The sequence below is a fragment of the Phyllobates terribilis genome, unplaced genomic scaffold, assembly GCF_046119375.1.
Source record: "Phyllobates terribilis strain yellow unplaced genomic scaffold, ASM4611937v1 Scaffold_2__4_contigs__length_985480577, whole genome shotgun sequence".
Taxonomy (NCBI): domain Eukaryota; kingdom Metazoa; phylum Chordata; class Amphibia; order Anura; family Dendrobatidae; genus Phyllobates; species Phyllobates terribilis.
Genome location: NW_027362762.1, coordinates 422,561,114 through 422,578,282, shown reverse-complemented (window position 1 = coordinate 422,578,282; position 17,169 = coordinate 422,561,114). Strand labels below are relative to the sequence as shown.

The window sequence follows — 17,169 nt, the reverse complement described above, 5'->3', positions numbered from 1 at the left end:
CACCTATCTTTATGATACATCATCAATATAAAATCTGTGGTGGTCCAACAGCCAGCACCCCCTCTGATCAGCTGTGAACAGTCTATAGAGTGGACACCATAGCTCTGTACAGTGCGCAGTGGCTGCTGCAGAGAACTGCAGCTCAGCTCCTATTCTCTTCTTTTTCCACAGTGATAACACTATGTTATTGCTGTAGAAAAATTAAGCAAAGATAAGGACTGGTATAAAAGCACAACAGCTAAGTAACATTGAAATGATCCCCTCCTACATCTCTCAGTCCTAGAATTGCCACAAACTTACCTTTTTTTTCAACCACTAGTCTAAACATAATGATATTGATACGTCTATAGTTTTCTCTTTCTGCAGAGTTGCGTCATGCTGCCAGACTGCAATAATTGCAAATCCTCAGTGGCGGACTATCATCGATCTGTAGACGGTACAGCAGATCAGTTGCTGTCACCATCAAAGATACATTATAATTTTGGGCTTTAATAAACACAATGTTTGCCATCTGTACATTATCTTTCCAACAATGTGACTGCGATTTGTCTTTTAACTTTGTGACCCTGGAATTACTAGAATAAAAATATCTTATCCAGTAAAGTATCTCACTACTTCAGTTAGAAATATGATCGTGGAGCCCGGGAACTTTCCTCAGAAAGGCACATGAATGTCATTCCACAATGTGTTTCTATTCAAGTGAATGTCAATGGAAGGGGCCATCGGGGAGGATGAACTACAAAGAATGGGGACATTGTGACAAAGAGCTAATGTGCCGGAATTTTGTGACTAGAAGACCATGATTATAAATGCCAAAAAATGTATAGATAAGAGAGCTACTACTAAGTGCACGGTCTCAAGTGTATTCAAAAGAGATTTCTTAGCACAAATATAGTAATATATGTTTTACAAGGAGCAGTTCTGCATTGTGATTTACTGCAAGTTTACAATGCAAATAAGCAGTGAAAATAAAATTATATATTAAAAAGTCCATTCTTATAATGACTAAAGGAAATCTCTAGAGAAATACAGATGAATGAAATAAGCCAGAGTGTAACATAATGTACTATATTGTTACAATGTGGAGCTGATCTCATCGGCCTGCACTCCCCTGCAGACCCCAGAATGTACACTGCTCAAAAAAATAAAGGGAACACTTATACAATAGAATATAACTCCAAGTAAATCAAACTTCTGTGAAATCAAACTGTCCACTTAGGAAGCAACACTGATTGACAATCAATTTCACATGCTGTTGTGCAAATGGAATAGACAATAGATGGAAATTATTGGCAATTATCAAGACACCCTCAATAAAGGAGTGTTTCTGCAAGTGGGGACCACAGACCACATCTCAGTACCAATGCTTTCTGGCTGATGTTTTGGTCACTTTTGAATGTTGGTTGTGCTTTCACACTCGTGGTAGCATGAGATGGACTCTACAACCCACAGAAGTTGCTCAGGTAGTGCAGCTCATCCAGGATGGCACATCAATGCGAGCTGTGGCAAGAAGGTTTGCTGTGTCTGTCAGCATAGTGTCCAGAGGCTGGAGGAGACAGGCCAGTACACCAGGAGACGTGGAGGGGGCCGTAGGAGGGCAACAACCCAGCAGCAGGACCGCTACCTCCGCCTTTGTGCAAGGAGGAACAGGAGGAGCACTGCCAGAGCCCTGCAAAATGACCTCCAGCAGGCCACAAATGTGCATGTGTCTGCACAAACGGTTAGAAACCAACTCCATGAGGGTGGTAAGAGGGCCCGACGTCCACAGATGGGAGTTGTGCTCACAGCCCAACACCGTGTAGGGCGCTTGGCATTTGCCACAGAACACCAGGATTGGCAAAGTCGCCACTGGCGCCCTGTGCTCTTCACAGATGAAAGCAGTTTCACACTGAGCACATGTGACAGAAGTGACAGAGTCTGGAGACGCCGTGGAGAGCGATCTGCTGCCTGCAACATCCTTCAGCATGACTGGTTTGGCAGTGGGTCAGTAATGGTGTGGGGTGGCATTTCTTTGGAGGGCCGCACAGCCCTCCATGTGCTCGCCAGAGGTAGCCTGACTGCCATTAGGTACCGAGATGAGATCCTCAGACCCCTTGTGAGACCATATGCTGGTGCGGTTGGCCCTGGGTTCCTCCTAATGCAGTACCATGCCAGACCTCATGTGGCTGGAGTGTGTCAGCAGTTCCTGCAAGATGAAGGCATTGAAGCTATGGACTGGCCCGCTCGTTCCCCAGACCTGAATTCGATTGAGCACATCTGGGACATCATGTCTCGCTCCATCCATCAACGTCACTTTGCACCACAGACTGTCCCGAAGTTGGCGAATGCTTTAGTCCAGGTCTGGGAGGAGATCCCACAGGAGACCATCCACAATCTCATCAGGAGCATGCCGAGGCGTTGTAAGGAGGTCATACAGGCACGTGGAGGCCACACACAATACTGAGCCTCATTTTGACTTGTTTTGAGGACATTACATCAAAGTTGGATCAGCCTGTAGTGTGTTTTTCCACTTTAATTTTGGGGGTGACTCCAAATCCCGGCCTCCATTGGTTAATAAATTTGATTTCCATTGATGATTTTTGTGTGATTTTGTAGTGCCGGCGTCCCTGCCCTCTGCTAGGCAGGGACGCTGTTCCCCTCACCGCTCTGCTCCGTGCCCGGCGTCCCTCTCCCGCTCTGCTGGCAGCGCGCGCTCCTTCCCGGCCACTGTGCTTAGGGCGCGCGCGCGCGCCCTCCCTCCCTCTTAAAGGGGCCGCGCGCGCCGTCCTAAGGAGTCCCCGGCCAATGGCCGGAGGACTTTACCATATATAAGGCACCTCCTCCAAAATGGAGGTATCCGAGCAATGTTGTTGCACTGTTCACTACTCTGCTTCAGCCCTCAGGTCCCGTTGCCAGTTACCTGCCAGTTACCTGCCAGATTCCTGCCTGATTATCTGCTACCTGCCTGCTAGTCTGAGGTCCGACGGTCTGCCTTGCTACTCCTGTCAGTCTGTCTAAGGACCAGCCTGCCCGCTCACCTGGGAGCGCACACCAGCCACCTGCCTGCTTGCCTGAGGTCCGACGGTCTGCCTTCCTACTCCCGTCAGTCTGTCTATGGACCAGCTTGCCCGCTCACCTGGGAGCGCTCACCTGCTACCTGCCTGCTAGTCTACCTGGAGGCTCCGCCGTCACATGCTGTGACCACCTGCCTGTCCAGTGACTCCTGCTCGCTCACCTGGGAGCGCTCATCTGCCTGTCTGCTAGCCTACCTGGAGGCTCTGCCGTCACGTGCTGTGACCACCCGCCTGTCCAGAGACTTCTGCCCGCTCTCCTGGGAGCGCACATCTCCTGGGAGCCGCCTGTCTGTTGGTCTTCCTGGAGGCTCCGCCGTCACATGCTGTGACCACCCGTTTAACCAGAGACTCTTGCCTGCTCACCTGGGAGCTCAAGTCTACCATCAGCCGCCACAGGTCGTACCAACCCTTTACCCAGAGACTGCCCCGGTCACTTGCCGTGACCACCTGCCCGTTCACCCAGAGACTGCCCCAGTCACTTGCCGTAATCTCCTGCCCGTTCTTCCAGAGACTGTCCCGGTCACTTGCCGTGACCATCTGCCCGTTCACCCAGAGACTGCCCCAGTCACTTGTCGTGATCTCCTGCCCGTTCTTCCAGAGACTGTCCCGGTCACCTGCTGTGACTGCCTGCCTGGTCGCCACCCGCTCCCTTACAAGGACTGCCCCCTTGTATAGTAGCTCAGAGGTTCCGCCTCCCAGACCCGTTACAGATTTTGTTGTCAGCACATTCAACTTTGTACAGAACAAAGTATTCAATGAGAATATTTCATTCATTCACATCTAGGATGTGTTATTTGAGTGTTCCCTTTATTTTTTTGAGCAGTGTATAAGACCAAAGGGAACTTGTAATTCAATTAGTGCTGCCCAAACTACGTGGAACATGACTCAGAGCCCGGCTGCACAATTGTCGCCAGGTATGTTGCTGGCGTTTCAGAGCAAACAGAGTTTGAAGACCCGGCCAGGTACCAAAGGCAGAGACGAGATTAGTCTGGTGCCACCCAGTCCGGTTTCTCCCTGCCCTGCTCCAGGTGATTGACAGGTCTCTCCCTATATACCTATAAACAGACATGGGAGAACCCAGTCAATCAACTGTAGCGGTGTAGGAAGAAACCATCCGTTGGTGGCGTCTGACTAGTCTACTCTTTCCCAATAGTTCCTCAAACTAACTTTTTTTTGCAGCCAGATATGTTTTTTTGTAAAATGCTTGGGCGTTTCAGAGAAAAACATATCTGCCTGCAATTGTGTAGCCCTGATTCATGTTGTTTGCGGTTCTGGTAACATGACTCTAGTGACAGCTTTCCCTTAAGCAGGAGACAGATATATTATATTGTTAACATCCTAATGCGCCATAAATGGATTATTATACTATGGATTAATTTATACACTATGCCGTACATTTAAAGGGGTCATCCACGGTTAAAAAAAAAAACAGGTCGGCTTTTTTTCCCAAAAAAAATAGCACCACATCTCTAATGGAGTTGAGATGCATTATCACATACAACCCATAGAAAGATATGCAATATTTCTGGATACCGGACCACCCCTTTGCAATAAAATATATTACATTAATTTTACCTAAAAGTCTTTTTGCTATTGTTTTCAACATTTTTACTTTAACATACACAAATAATTTTAATTTGTTTTATACCCTTGTCTTATTCCATAGAAATGCACTCATAACATAAATCTATGCCTATCCTAATATTGCCAGATATATATTGTTCCCAATGTATACAGGAGAATTTACTCAACATCAAGAAAACAATGCATTTGTGCAGTAACAGAATCCACTTTACTGATCAATGGGTTTTAAGTATTTCTATGCAGCTTATGTACTCAGTACACAGTAGTGAAATATCATAATCTGACGACCTCAAACACTGGAAAGAGTGTATAAGAGTCAATTGTCTATATAATTGCAGACTATGTAGGTTCTACAATGTGTTGATGTAGTTAAAATAGCTGCTGATGGTTTATGTCACTAGATCATTAGAAGAACTGATATCCTGGGCTACAATTGTTGCGCCATAGAGTGATCCTAAGATAAAAAAAAAATCTTCTACCAGATTCTAGCCAAGTAACATGCCCGTGTCATAATTCTTTTAACATCACAAAAGAACTGAAGAAAATGCAAGCTACAAACAATACCTCTAAGTCTCCCTTTGTGATAGACTCTTCTTCCACTCTGAACTGAAGATCTTCAACTTTCCTACATTTTGAAAAAAGATGATTTGTTATTTCTCCTAATAAGAAGATCAGAAGTTAAATTCAAAAGTCAATTCTTGTTATATGTGTTGTTATTGTTATTATTATTAGCAATATAACCAATTCCGTTTCTACTTTTTCTTCCCATTTCCAGTTTATAATGGATACAGCAAACTCATCAGAGAAAAAAAAAACATTGGAAATAGGTTTTTCAAAGTGAATGAACCCCTAAAAGTTCAAATAATTATTCCATGCAAACAATTTGCTTAATCTTGATAATAATACTACTATTCACACTGAGCTGGTTTGCAACTTACTAGCTACATGACTTCAGTGATCTGAATGATAAAGGTCTCACAGTTCCGATTTGTTCATGCTAATTTTGATGAGGAGATGTCCTGGAGTCAGACGATTATGATTCAAGAGGAGATATACACCTCTTCATGAAGCAGAAGCATCAGACGTGTGGTGTGCACCTCGCCGCATATCCTACGCCAGTCCTTGCTGGAGTAAGAGTTGTAGCTTAGCGAACACCGCCATTCATCATGAACTTGACAACCGGATGGTCGCCACACCCCTGTCTCCCGCTCCACCCATTTTATCAGAGCTGGGTGAAATTGGCATAGGACGCCAAAAGTAGTAAAATTTTAGGCAATCCTCAAGTTGCGCCAAAATTATGTGACTTTCTAAAGCTTTTTATGCCAGAATATTGTCATAAAAGCTTTGATGAATGGGGCCTTTTGTTTCTTTCTTTGAAAAGCATTTATTTAAATAATATCCGTGTTAAGCCAAGCCATGGGTGAGAGTCTTCAGCTAACTAATGTCTAACATCTGCTTAAGACACACAAATAAAGATGATTAAATTTACTTTAGCAAATACGTTTTGTATGTTTTATTTGCATTCTAATTTTTGGGGCTTTTGAAAACTTTTCTGAGTATCCATCTTCAATGCACAGGGCTATGTAGTCTTCAAACAGAGGCTGGACATACATCTGTCTGAGATGGTTTAGTGAATCCTGCATTGAGCAGGGGGTTGGACACGATGACCCAGGAGGTCCCTTCCAACTCTACCATTCTATGATTCTATGATCTCTACGTATATATCTGTTTTTACTAAATGAATCTACTGTATGTATAGGAGTCTTCTTGCTCATTTAGTTGATATATTTTTTTGTGTCTAAGTACTGTTTTTTTTTCAAATATATTTTAACCATGTATTAATAAAGAGTACTTTTTATTTATGTTTATTGGGTTCTACACTTTTTTGTACAGGAATTTTTATATATTTTGTGCATATCGAAAGGTATATTTAGCTAAAAGATACTTATATAGGTTTGAACATAAATTGCCTACTACGAATAAAGGAAAATCTGAATTTACCTTCTTTCCTCTTCAAGTTGATTAAGTAGCTCAACTTTCTCTTTCTGAGTACTTTCCACCATGGTCCGAGCCCTCTGAAGATTGCCCTCTGCTTCTGCAATGTACTAAAAGACAAAAATATAAGAATGAAGCTTGGAGGGCAAATTGAATCTGCTAGGATCGACCAATTATCTAATTGGAGCCTCTAATTAGACATTAAACATGCCTATTTCCTTACAGGAGATAGGCTGTTCTTTGTTACATCTGGAAGCAGTTTAATACCCTCTTTCCATGAACACTCAGCTGATTGGTTGATCTGTTCAACCCAAAGCTACCTCTTCTGGCAGGTTACCTATTGGGCACAAGGATTTGAACGAATAGGTAGACTCCATAGAATATCCACCCAAATCAAGTAGACCAACAGCGTGTGTTGTCCAAAATGCTGTTTCTCAGACAAAACCACTTTGCGCCTCTATTGGCAGTGCCCCATTGCATATAATCTGTAGCCCTGAAACATGAATTAAAATACTTTTTTTTAACCCACAAACAGATTATCACGCCACTCAATTCTGTTTGGATTGGTTACTGGGTGCCACAGTGTTGGGGCAATCCAGATGGCCTGACATCTTAATAACTATTTTACGAGTGCTATGTGGCTTTTGAAGAACTGCCTCACCGTGCGAAGAAAGAGTATGTTCATCATGGACTGAAGAAAGCTGATTCAGAGCCTATTCAGAGATTATTCCATCTTTGGCAGTTTGGAAATTAATGAAAAAGAGAAGTAACAGCTCTCTTCTACCCACTCTTCCTGATACGTATCGCTTTGGTGTTGTGATTTCTCCTCCCTACCTTCTTTTCACCATTTCCCAACCCTCAACATTGTGTGTAAAATTTTATTCCTTAGAATAGTCCATCAATAGTATATCAGTGGGGGTCAGACTCTTAGTTGCTCCCATGGATCAGCTGTTTGAGTTGGCTCCAATGTGTCCCCTTCATTGTGTATCAAGCACATCGCCATACTTTTAGTAGTAGATGTACCTTGTATTACAGCTCACTACATCTTTGCCCCATTGAAATGATTGGGACTAAGCTGTATAACCAGGTAAAGTTGCTATTAAAAGTACGGATCTGTGTGAGACGTGTTTTTATTCTCTGGCTTTTTGTTGGAATTTAAGCTTTTTGAAGACTAAAACCACATGATATTTTTATGCCACTCAAGTGTGCAGGTCTTTGCTTCGCAGTTATATCAGCTGTTCTTCGGAGGCCATATCTAATCTGTGCACCATCAGGAAGAATTCTATCCATATATTACCAGCTGCTATTAAAAGTACAACACTGTGCCTGGCAAACAATGAACAAGATGCGTCACTCAATGGAGAACTGTGGCTTCTTCAACCATCTGATCGCCAAGAGGCACACCTGCGTTGATCTACTATTGTTATCTTGAGATAATCCAGTAATTTAAAAATGCAGGATAACTCCTTTAAGAATTCAGAAGGTTAGTTTAGCACATGGTGTGATATACATGTAGGAGAACCAGTGCTGAATATTGCACAATCATGCTATGTAACATTTATTGTGTGCAACATAAAACTTGTTCTGCATTGCAGTAACTTTTATTCATGTTTTTTACAATTAATTGTAAGAACCTTCAATAAAAGAAAATTGTGTTTAGGCTTTAGGCTTCATGTGATTATTGTATCAGAACATCTTACAAAAAAAAATAATTAAAAATTTACAAAAAACACAAATAAAATGCATTGATTTCTGTATTAGAACTGAATAAAATGGACTAAAGGCGTAACTTTATCTGGTGCCAAGGATTAATTTGATGAAAAACAGCTGTTTGAGTGGCCTTAAAAAAGTCACTAAGATCTACAAAAAGAACATCTGGTGTAGGATATAAGCATCAAAAGCTTATATAAGATCTCATGTGACCAGTATAGAAGCTTTCATACTGCAAAAACCTAGTGGACGCTGCTGATCAACAGCACAGTATTTTGTGAGCAGTGAATGTGTCCTTGTAGTAGCAAGATTTCATGAAATTCTAAATACTAGATCAAAAAAAATTGCATAAAATAAGTTTTATTTCTTTTAAATCATGTGATAGATCAGTCCATCAGTCTGGAGGGGCAGAAAAAATACATATGCCTGATGTTTTCTTATTATACTTAGCATCTTATTTCTGTTTAGGGAAATGACACCTTAAAAATAGAACCTAGAAAATATATTTAAATGAATCAAGGATATGTATTTTTAAGTCTGCACAGAGAGCTGTAGTATTGCACCTCCCACATACTTTTGGAGATCATTTTGAAGTTCCACATACCTTGTCATGTTGAGTTTTCAAATGTGTCAGCTCTTTTTCCACTTCACAGATATGACTGGTGGCTTTTGCTACCTCTGCTCGCTCCAGATCTCGCTCAGCCAACAACTGCTCAATATGTTGCTGTTTCTCCTTTAGAGCCTCCTGTAAGGCGGTTGTACCGGAGATTTTCCGTGCATAACGTGATGATGTTTCTGTAAGCTAAGGAGTGTTAAAAAACAAAGATACAAAAAGGAAAAATCAAATGTATATAATGTATTTTAGAAACATATAAAATCAAGTAAACCTCACTAAAATCTCACATAGTAAAGTCCACAAAAGTGGGCCACTGTCTCAAAATAGTTTAGTACATTAGCACAAAAAATGTGAATTGTGTAAGGATGGATTTGCTCCTATGTCAAGTGGAAGACCCCACACATATTACCACCAATCATTGGCTTTTGCAGGGGCATTCAGGAGGTGATTTCTAAAGCATCCATCATGTACCTTAAGGCACTGATCCGTCTTTTTAAATAGTACAATAAGTCAGGGTAATTAATCAGCTTGTCTGAGAGTTAAAGGGTTATTCACAAGTTGTCTCTTGAGCAGCTCACAGCTATGCAGTCTCTTTTACTTCTTGGTTTCTGGCAGGGCGGGCTCTCTTCCTTGAGTGACAGTTCAGGGGAGCAGCAGAGCTGTAGTATTAGTAGAACCTATAAAGCTCAGTTCTGCTGTAACACATTCAGCCATCAAGGATTTCTTCTGAGTATATACTGCTATCACTATATATATATATATATATATATATATATATATATATATATATATGTATATATATATATATATATATATATATATATATATATATATGTATATATATATGTATATATATATATATATATATATATATATATATATATATATATATATATATATATATATATATATATATATATATATATATACAGGGTGGTCCAAAAGTAGGTGGACAGAAACTTTTTTGCACAAGTCTCTTTGGGTATTAATTTCTTGAAATGCATCTCTTATGTAATTTTTCAAATCACTGACACTTTTTTGGTTTTCGACTATAAACTTTGTCCTTGAGTACTGCCCAAAAGAAAAAATCCATTGGGGTCAAGTCTGGTGAACGTGCTGGCCAATCAAGTGGGCCTCTTCGGCCAATCCATTTATTAGGAAATGTTTCATCAAGATACTCGCGGACTACTCTTCAATAATGTGGAGGGGCCCCATCTTGTTGGAAATAAACGGCATTTGAATTAGGCTGTTGCTGTAACTGGGAACAACTTGATTCATTAGAATTTCGAGATACTTATCTCCTGTGACTGTTCCATCACAAAATATTTGTCCTAAAACACCAAAACTTGAAATACCACCCCAAACATTGACACCAGGCTCATTTAGTTGTTGCTCTAATGTTAAATGCATGTTCTCATTATACCAGTAAATACAATTATGTCTGTTAATATGGCTGGATAATTTGAAATAAGCTTCATCACTCCACATAATCACTTTACACCATGTTTAATAAATCTCCCCCTTCATAACCTTATTACACTTTCTGTCCACCTACTTTTGGACCACCCTGTGTACAGTACAGACCAAAAGTTTGGACACACCTTCTCATTTAAAGATTTTTCTGTATTTTCATGACTATGAAAATTGTACATTCACACTGAAGGCATCAAAACTATGAATTAACACCTGTGGAATTATATACTTAACAAAAAAGTGTGAAACAACTGAAAATACGTCTTATATTCTAGGTTCTTCAAAGTAGCCACCTTTTGCTTTGATGACTGCTTTGCACACTCTTGGCATTCTCTTGATGAGCTTCAAGAGGTAGCCACCGGAAATGGTTTTCACTTCACAGGTGTGCCCTGTCAGGTTTAATAAGTGGGATTTCTTGCCTTATAAATGGGGTTGGAACCATCAGTTGTGTTGTGCAGAAGTCTGGTGGATACACAGCTGATAGTCCTACTGAATAGACTGTTATAATTTGCAAAGAAAAATGAGTGGCCATCATTACTTTAAGAAATGAAGGTCAGTCAGTGCGAAAAATTGGGAAGACTTTGAAAGTGTCCCCAAGTGCAGTTGCTAAAACCATCAAGCGCTACAAAGAAATTGGCTCACATGAGGACCGCACCAGGAAAGGAAGACCAAGAGTCACCTCTGCTTCTGAGGATAAGTTTATCCGAGTCACCAGCCTCAGAAATCGCAGGTTAACAGCAGCTCAGATTAGAGACCAGGTCAATGCCACACAGAGTTCTATCAGCAGACACATCTCTTCAACAACTGTTAAGAGGAGACTTTGTGCAGCAGGCCTTCATGGTAAAATAGCTGCTAGGAAATCACTGCTAAGGACAGGCAACAAGCAGAAGAGACTTGTTTGGGCTAAAGAACACAAGGAATGGACATTACACCAGTGGAAATCTGTGCTTTGGTCTGATGAGTCCAAATTTGAGATCTTTGGTTCCAACCACCGTGTCTTTGTGCGACGCAGAAAAGGTGAACGGATGGACTCTACATGCCTGGTTCCCACCGTGAAGCATGGAGGAGGAGGTGAGATGGTGTGGGGGTGCTTTGCTGGTGACACTGTTGGGGATTTATTCAAAATTGAAGGCATACTGAACCAGCATGGCTACCACAGCATCTTGCAGCGGCATGCTATTCCATCCGGTTTGCATTTAGTTGGACCATCATTTATTTTTCAACAGGACAATGACCCCAAACACACCTCCAGGCTGTGTAAGGGCTATTTGACCAAGAAGGAGAGTGATGGGGTGCTACGCCAGATGACCTGGCCTCCACAGTCACCAGACCTGAACCCAATCGAGATGGTTTGGGGTGAGCTGGACCACAGAGTGAAGGCAAAAGGATCAACAAGTGCTAAGCATCTCTGGGAACTCCTTCAAGATTGTTGGAAGACCATTTCCGGTTACTACCTCTTGAAGCTCATTAAGAGAATGCCAAGAGTATGGAAAGCAGTCATCAAAGCAAAAGGTGGCTACTTTGAAGAACCTAGAATATAAGACATATTTTCAGTTGTTTCACACTTTTTTGTTAACTATATAATTCCACATGTGTTAATTCATAGTTTTGATGCCTTCAGTGTGAATGTACAATTTTCATAGTCATGAAAATACAGAAAAATCTTTAAATGAGAAGGTGTGTCCAAACTTTTGGTCTGTACTGTATGTATATATATATATATACACACATATATATATATATATATGTATATATATATATATATATATATATATACATACAGAGAGAGAGAGAGAGAAAGATAATAGGGCATTTGAACAAGTAACAGCCCAGGACAGTGAGAGCCATGATTAGGAGACCTGCACTGATTGCAGCCAATGGTGAGGGCTTGTGATTTTGGAAGATTTGTAACAGTACTTTGTCAAGAACTGAGAGAGGGAAGAAGGGAGGTGAGTAGCTAACTGCTGCATAGAAATAAATGGGCTTGAGAGAGCTGATTGGTATGTTAGGAGTTAACCTCTCTCCTTGAATGTAACTGCTGCCAGGGTCTGGGCAGGCACCTGCAGCCAAACTCCTTGTTAACAAGCTGTGCAGTGTGAAAGATAAAAGCTTTCACAGCTGAAGAATGACAGCAGATAAAGAAAGCAAGTCAATTGCAAATTTGCTTATTTTCATACGGTTTAACTAATTAAAGCAATTTAATAACTTGAGAATACCCCTTTAAGATTAGACAGTTATATATCCTGACTTCCCCATAAACAAACGTTTGGCTCATTCAAATGTTCATGTTTTATCAAAGAAGTTGTATCTGAAAGTCAAACTTCCCATCTTTTCTCTCTCCGAGATCATCTGTTGAGGTATAATTGGGAGATGCCCATACACCTTAGACTATTGTCTGTTCTTACCAATTCAGAGGGTTCGGCCAACTTTAGCCTAATGTGTATCCTTATACCCTGTTATCATATTACAGCTTGATTAGAAATAGCAAATTACAACTACTGCTGCACCATTTCACCTATTTTCCAAATCATTTTCTTCACATATTAGATTATACTAGCAATATGGTTTAGTAGGGACAAACTGAATGATAATATTATGTATCACAATTTTAATATAATAGACAAAACTGAATAATCTCTTTTTTGTTTTACAGTTTATCTACACTGTGTGCAGAATTATTAGGCAAGTTGTATTTTAGAGGATTATTTTTATTATTGATCAACAACTATGTTCTCAATCAACACAAAAGACTCATAAATATCCAAGCTTAATATTTTTGGAAGTTGGAGTTGGTTTTTTTTTAGATTTGGCTATCTTAGGAGGATATCTGTTTGTGCAGGTAACTATTACTGTGCAGAATTATTAGGCAACTTAATAAAAACCAAATATAATCCCATCTCACTTGTTTATTTTCACCAGGTAAACCAATATCACTGCACAAAATTTAGAAATAAACATTTCTGACATGCAAAAACAAAAACCATAAAAATTAGTGATCAATATAGCCACCTTTCTTTATGATGACACTCAACAGTCTTCCATCGATAGATTCTGTCAGTTGCTTGATCTGTTTTTGATCAACATTGCGTGCAGCAGCCACCACAGCCTCCCAGACACTGTTCCGAGAGGTGTACTGTTTTTCCTCCCTGTAGATCTCACATTTTATGATGGACCACAGTTTCTCTATGGGGCTCAGATCAGGTGCAGAAATGGCCATGTCATTATTTTTTTTTCTTTTAGACCTTTACTGGCCAGCCACGCTGTGGAGTAGTTGGATGCATGTGATGGAGCATTGTCCTGCATGAAAATCATGTTTTTCTTGAAAGATACCGACTTCTTCCTGTACCACTGCTTGAAGAAGTTGTCTTCCAGAAACTGGCAGTAGGTCTGGGAGTTGAGCTTCACTCCATCCTCAACCCGAAAAGGTCCCACAAGTTCATCTTTTATGATACCAGCCCATACCAGTACCCCACCTCCACCTTGCTGGCGTCTGAGTCGGAGTGGAGCGCTATGTCCTTTACTGATCCAGCCTCTGGCCCATCCATCTGGCCCATCAAGAGTCACTCTCATTTCATCAGTCCATAAAACCTTTGAAAAATCAGTCTTAAGATATTTCTTGGCCCATTCTTGATGTTTTATCTTATGTTTCTTGTTCAAAGGTGGTCGTTTTTCAGCCTTCCTTGGCCATGTCCCTGAGTATCATACACCTTGTGCTTTTTGATACTCCAGTAACGTTGGAGCTCTGAAATATGGCAAAACTGGTGGCGAATGGCATCTTGGCAGCTTCACGCTTGATTTTCCTAAATTCATGGGCAGTTATTTTGCACCTTTTTTGGCCAACACACTTCTTGCGACCCTGTTGGCTATTTGCCATGAAACGCTTGATTGTTCGGTGATCACGCTTCAAAAGTTTGGAAATTTCAAGACTGCTGCATCCCTCTGCAAGACATCTCACAATTTTGGACTTTTCAGAGCCCGTCAAATCTCTCTTCTGACCCATTTTGCCAAAGGAAAGGAAGTTGCCTAATAATTAAGCACACCTTATATAGGGTGTTGATGTCATTAGTCAACACCCCTCCTCATTACAGAAATGCACATCACCAGATTTACTTAATTGATAGTTGGCTCTCAAGCCTATGCAGCTTGGAATAGGACAACATGTATAAAAAATATCATGTGATCAAAATACTCATTTGCCTAATAATTCTGCACACAGTGTATACTCTGTTGTGTAGAAAAAAATCTAACAATACACAAAGCATATTGATTACATACACAGAGGATTCCATAAGGCTGTGCTGGATCTGTTGTATTGTAAATCAAAATGTCACCAGATACACCTAAATTACTTATAATTGAGTAAATCAAGGTTTCCTTCATTTATATGGCAAGAATATATAATTCTTGAGAGCATTCTTCATGCTCTCAAGTGACAATACTGCTGACGGCCCTCCTAAAGAAGTAGTGTAAACAGACGCCTATCAACAGAGGATTTTTCTTTACTCTATAGAGTAAGAACAAAATGAAAAGTAACTAAAAACAGGATAAACTGTTATATAGATAAATTGCAAAGATTTAATGTTCCAGGACTACAGAACCCATGGTAATAGTTGGTGGACCTTCATTTTAATAAACTCAACCCAAGAATATGTTCTTACCAATCCGCTCCTACTGGGCCTGCCTCCTACAGAGGATGCAACTGAGCTCACTGAACTTATAGAAGAACTGCTAGGACTGTGAGTTAGCGCTGACACCCCCATGGCCATTCTCTTGCTTTTCTTAGCTTTGGCTGGACTGGTAGATGGGAAACCAATGCGGATCACCTTGTGAATTGGAGCAAAAAGACCATATTTTGGTGGGCACTGGAAATATCTAAAAAGAAAAGTAAACATAAATTATGTGATAGTTTAAATTAGTACATATTTCATGTCGTCAAAATCAGATTTGTTAAGATGATTCATATCAGCAGACAGTAAAGGCTGGGGCATCACAAATGTAAGAAACATTCTAATCCTACTTCTGATAAACATATAGGGCCAAATTCATCAAAGCCTTTTACACCAGAAAACTGGTGTCAAGTGCTTTGAAAAGTTGGAAGCTGTGTAAAAATTTAGTGTTTTGTGGCATTTTCACGCCAGTTTGCAGGACCTCCGCCAAAATAAGCAGAACTGGGGGGAGCCTGGGTGGGACCGGGTGTGGATACGGCTGCCCGTCAAATTCAGCAAAAGAGGCGGTGTTTCTTACATCAGAAAGGCTGACTGGAGTAGCATTTCGGGCGTACACCATTGAAAAGATGCCCTTAAATTATTAAGTGATTTGCTCCTCATTATGAATTCGGAGCATCATACTCCATCGAGCCCTGCAGCGCCAGTGTTAATGAATCGGCCTCATAATATTTATCACCTTGTCTTGAATCATTATTTCTTTATAGGTTTGTATACTAGGGAAGGTATTTGCTTACACTAAGTATAATAATTTTGTGTTCATAGTAAGGCCCCAAATCTAAATACACTTACACAGAGAGGTACCCACATTTCTTACAAATAATGTACAAGCAGTCAGCACCAGACATGCAACATGTCCCTATACCATGCACCACCCCTTAGGACCCTTACTAAGCTTTACATGGAGTTTTAGTTTTCCCTGGCATGCCCATATGATAGCATATTACAGTTATATATTTACTGCGCTTTCCTGCAAAAAATATACCGTTTTTTTTTGTAAAATATAGGTAAACTGAGCAGGTCTAGTCCATAAATTAAGCCAATCTATGAGTCTGCTGTATTCACAAGCCCAAAATATGCCCAATTCTTTCCTCAACCCCTCGGAGCAGAGTGATACCAGCTCCTAGATTATTGTGTATAGCGGCTGCCATCTCTCAGACTTGGGATGGTGGGATCAGCACCAGGTTCATGAATATGGTATATTCATTAAGTTGCTTTGCTTCTAAACTATAAAGGTGAAAGAAGAGTTTTAGGAGATTAATCTAACAATAGTAATTCCTAAAAAGTGCTCCACATTCTTAATCTTTCTGTAATTCTGTGATAAGGTGTAATGAACACAATAAAAGCAAATGTTCATTCATACATCAAGACTCGAGGTGTTAGTCTGCTGGTCATATGTAGCCAATGTTACACGACTTCTAAATGGCATTGATTCACTTTCTATTTTTCCCAAAACTTAAAGAAAATGAAATATTCTGATTTCAATTTATACATGAATGTGCCAGAATAAACTTCATCACGTGCAGAACCTCCAGCCAAGTCTGCTAGGCAGCTGTAGCATTCAACATCTGCACATTACAGCATTTACTTTCCATTCACCCTGGCCATGACTGTCCGGTAAAATCTATGAGCAGAAAACAAGTCAAGGATGTCTTGGTAATAAGACCGTAACCTACTGTTTATAAACAAAAGCCATTCTCTCAATCAGTGTTTAGTTTAATCCCATCTGCGTTGGCTTTCTAGCAGAAGCAACTGCATTTCGTCCTCCCTTTTATCCCTCACTATTGCACTGGCTTTATCTAATACTATCAAAATAAGCCAAATAGCTGAGCACAAATGTTCCAATCCTTATTCTGTTTCCAGACTTAAGGAATGTAAGCTGGACAAGTGTAATAAGTCAAGAAAATCTTGGAAGATCCCAACATAGGAAGCAGGTGTTTGACCACAAAATCTTATACTACATACAAAAAATATATTAAGAGAAATCATAATATTTAAAGAAGTCCTGTCATCT

At 40.5% G+C, this 17,169-nt stretch overlaps 1 protein-coding gene across 4 annotated transcripts in view; it reads right to left on the bottom strand.

Annotated features, from left to right (window-relative positions):
* CLIP2 (CAP-Gly domain containing linker protein 2) overlaps positions 1-17,169 on the bottom strand; it is a 132,305-nt gene that overhangs the window by 23,418 nt on the left and 91,718 nt on the right. For all 4 annotated transcript variants that reach the window (XM_073665162.1, XM_073665161.1, XM_073665164.1 and 1 more), the window contains exons 5-8: positions 15,090-15,303; positions 8,947-9,144; positions 6,639-6,742; positions 5,202-5,262 (exon numbers count right to left, since the gene is read on the bottom strand). In XM_073665162.1, the coding sequence (XP_073521263.1) occupies positions 5,202-5,262; positions 6,639-6,742; positions 8,947-9,144; positions 15,090-15,303 (577 nt within the window). The remainder of the gene's footprint in view (positions 1-5,201; positions 5,263-6,638; positions 6,743-8,946; positions 9,145-15,089; positions 15,304-17,169) is intronic.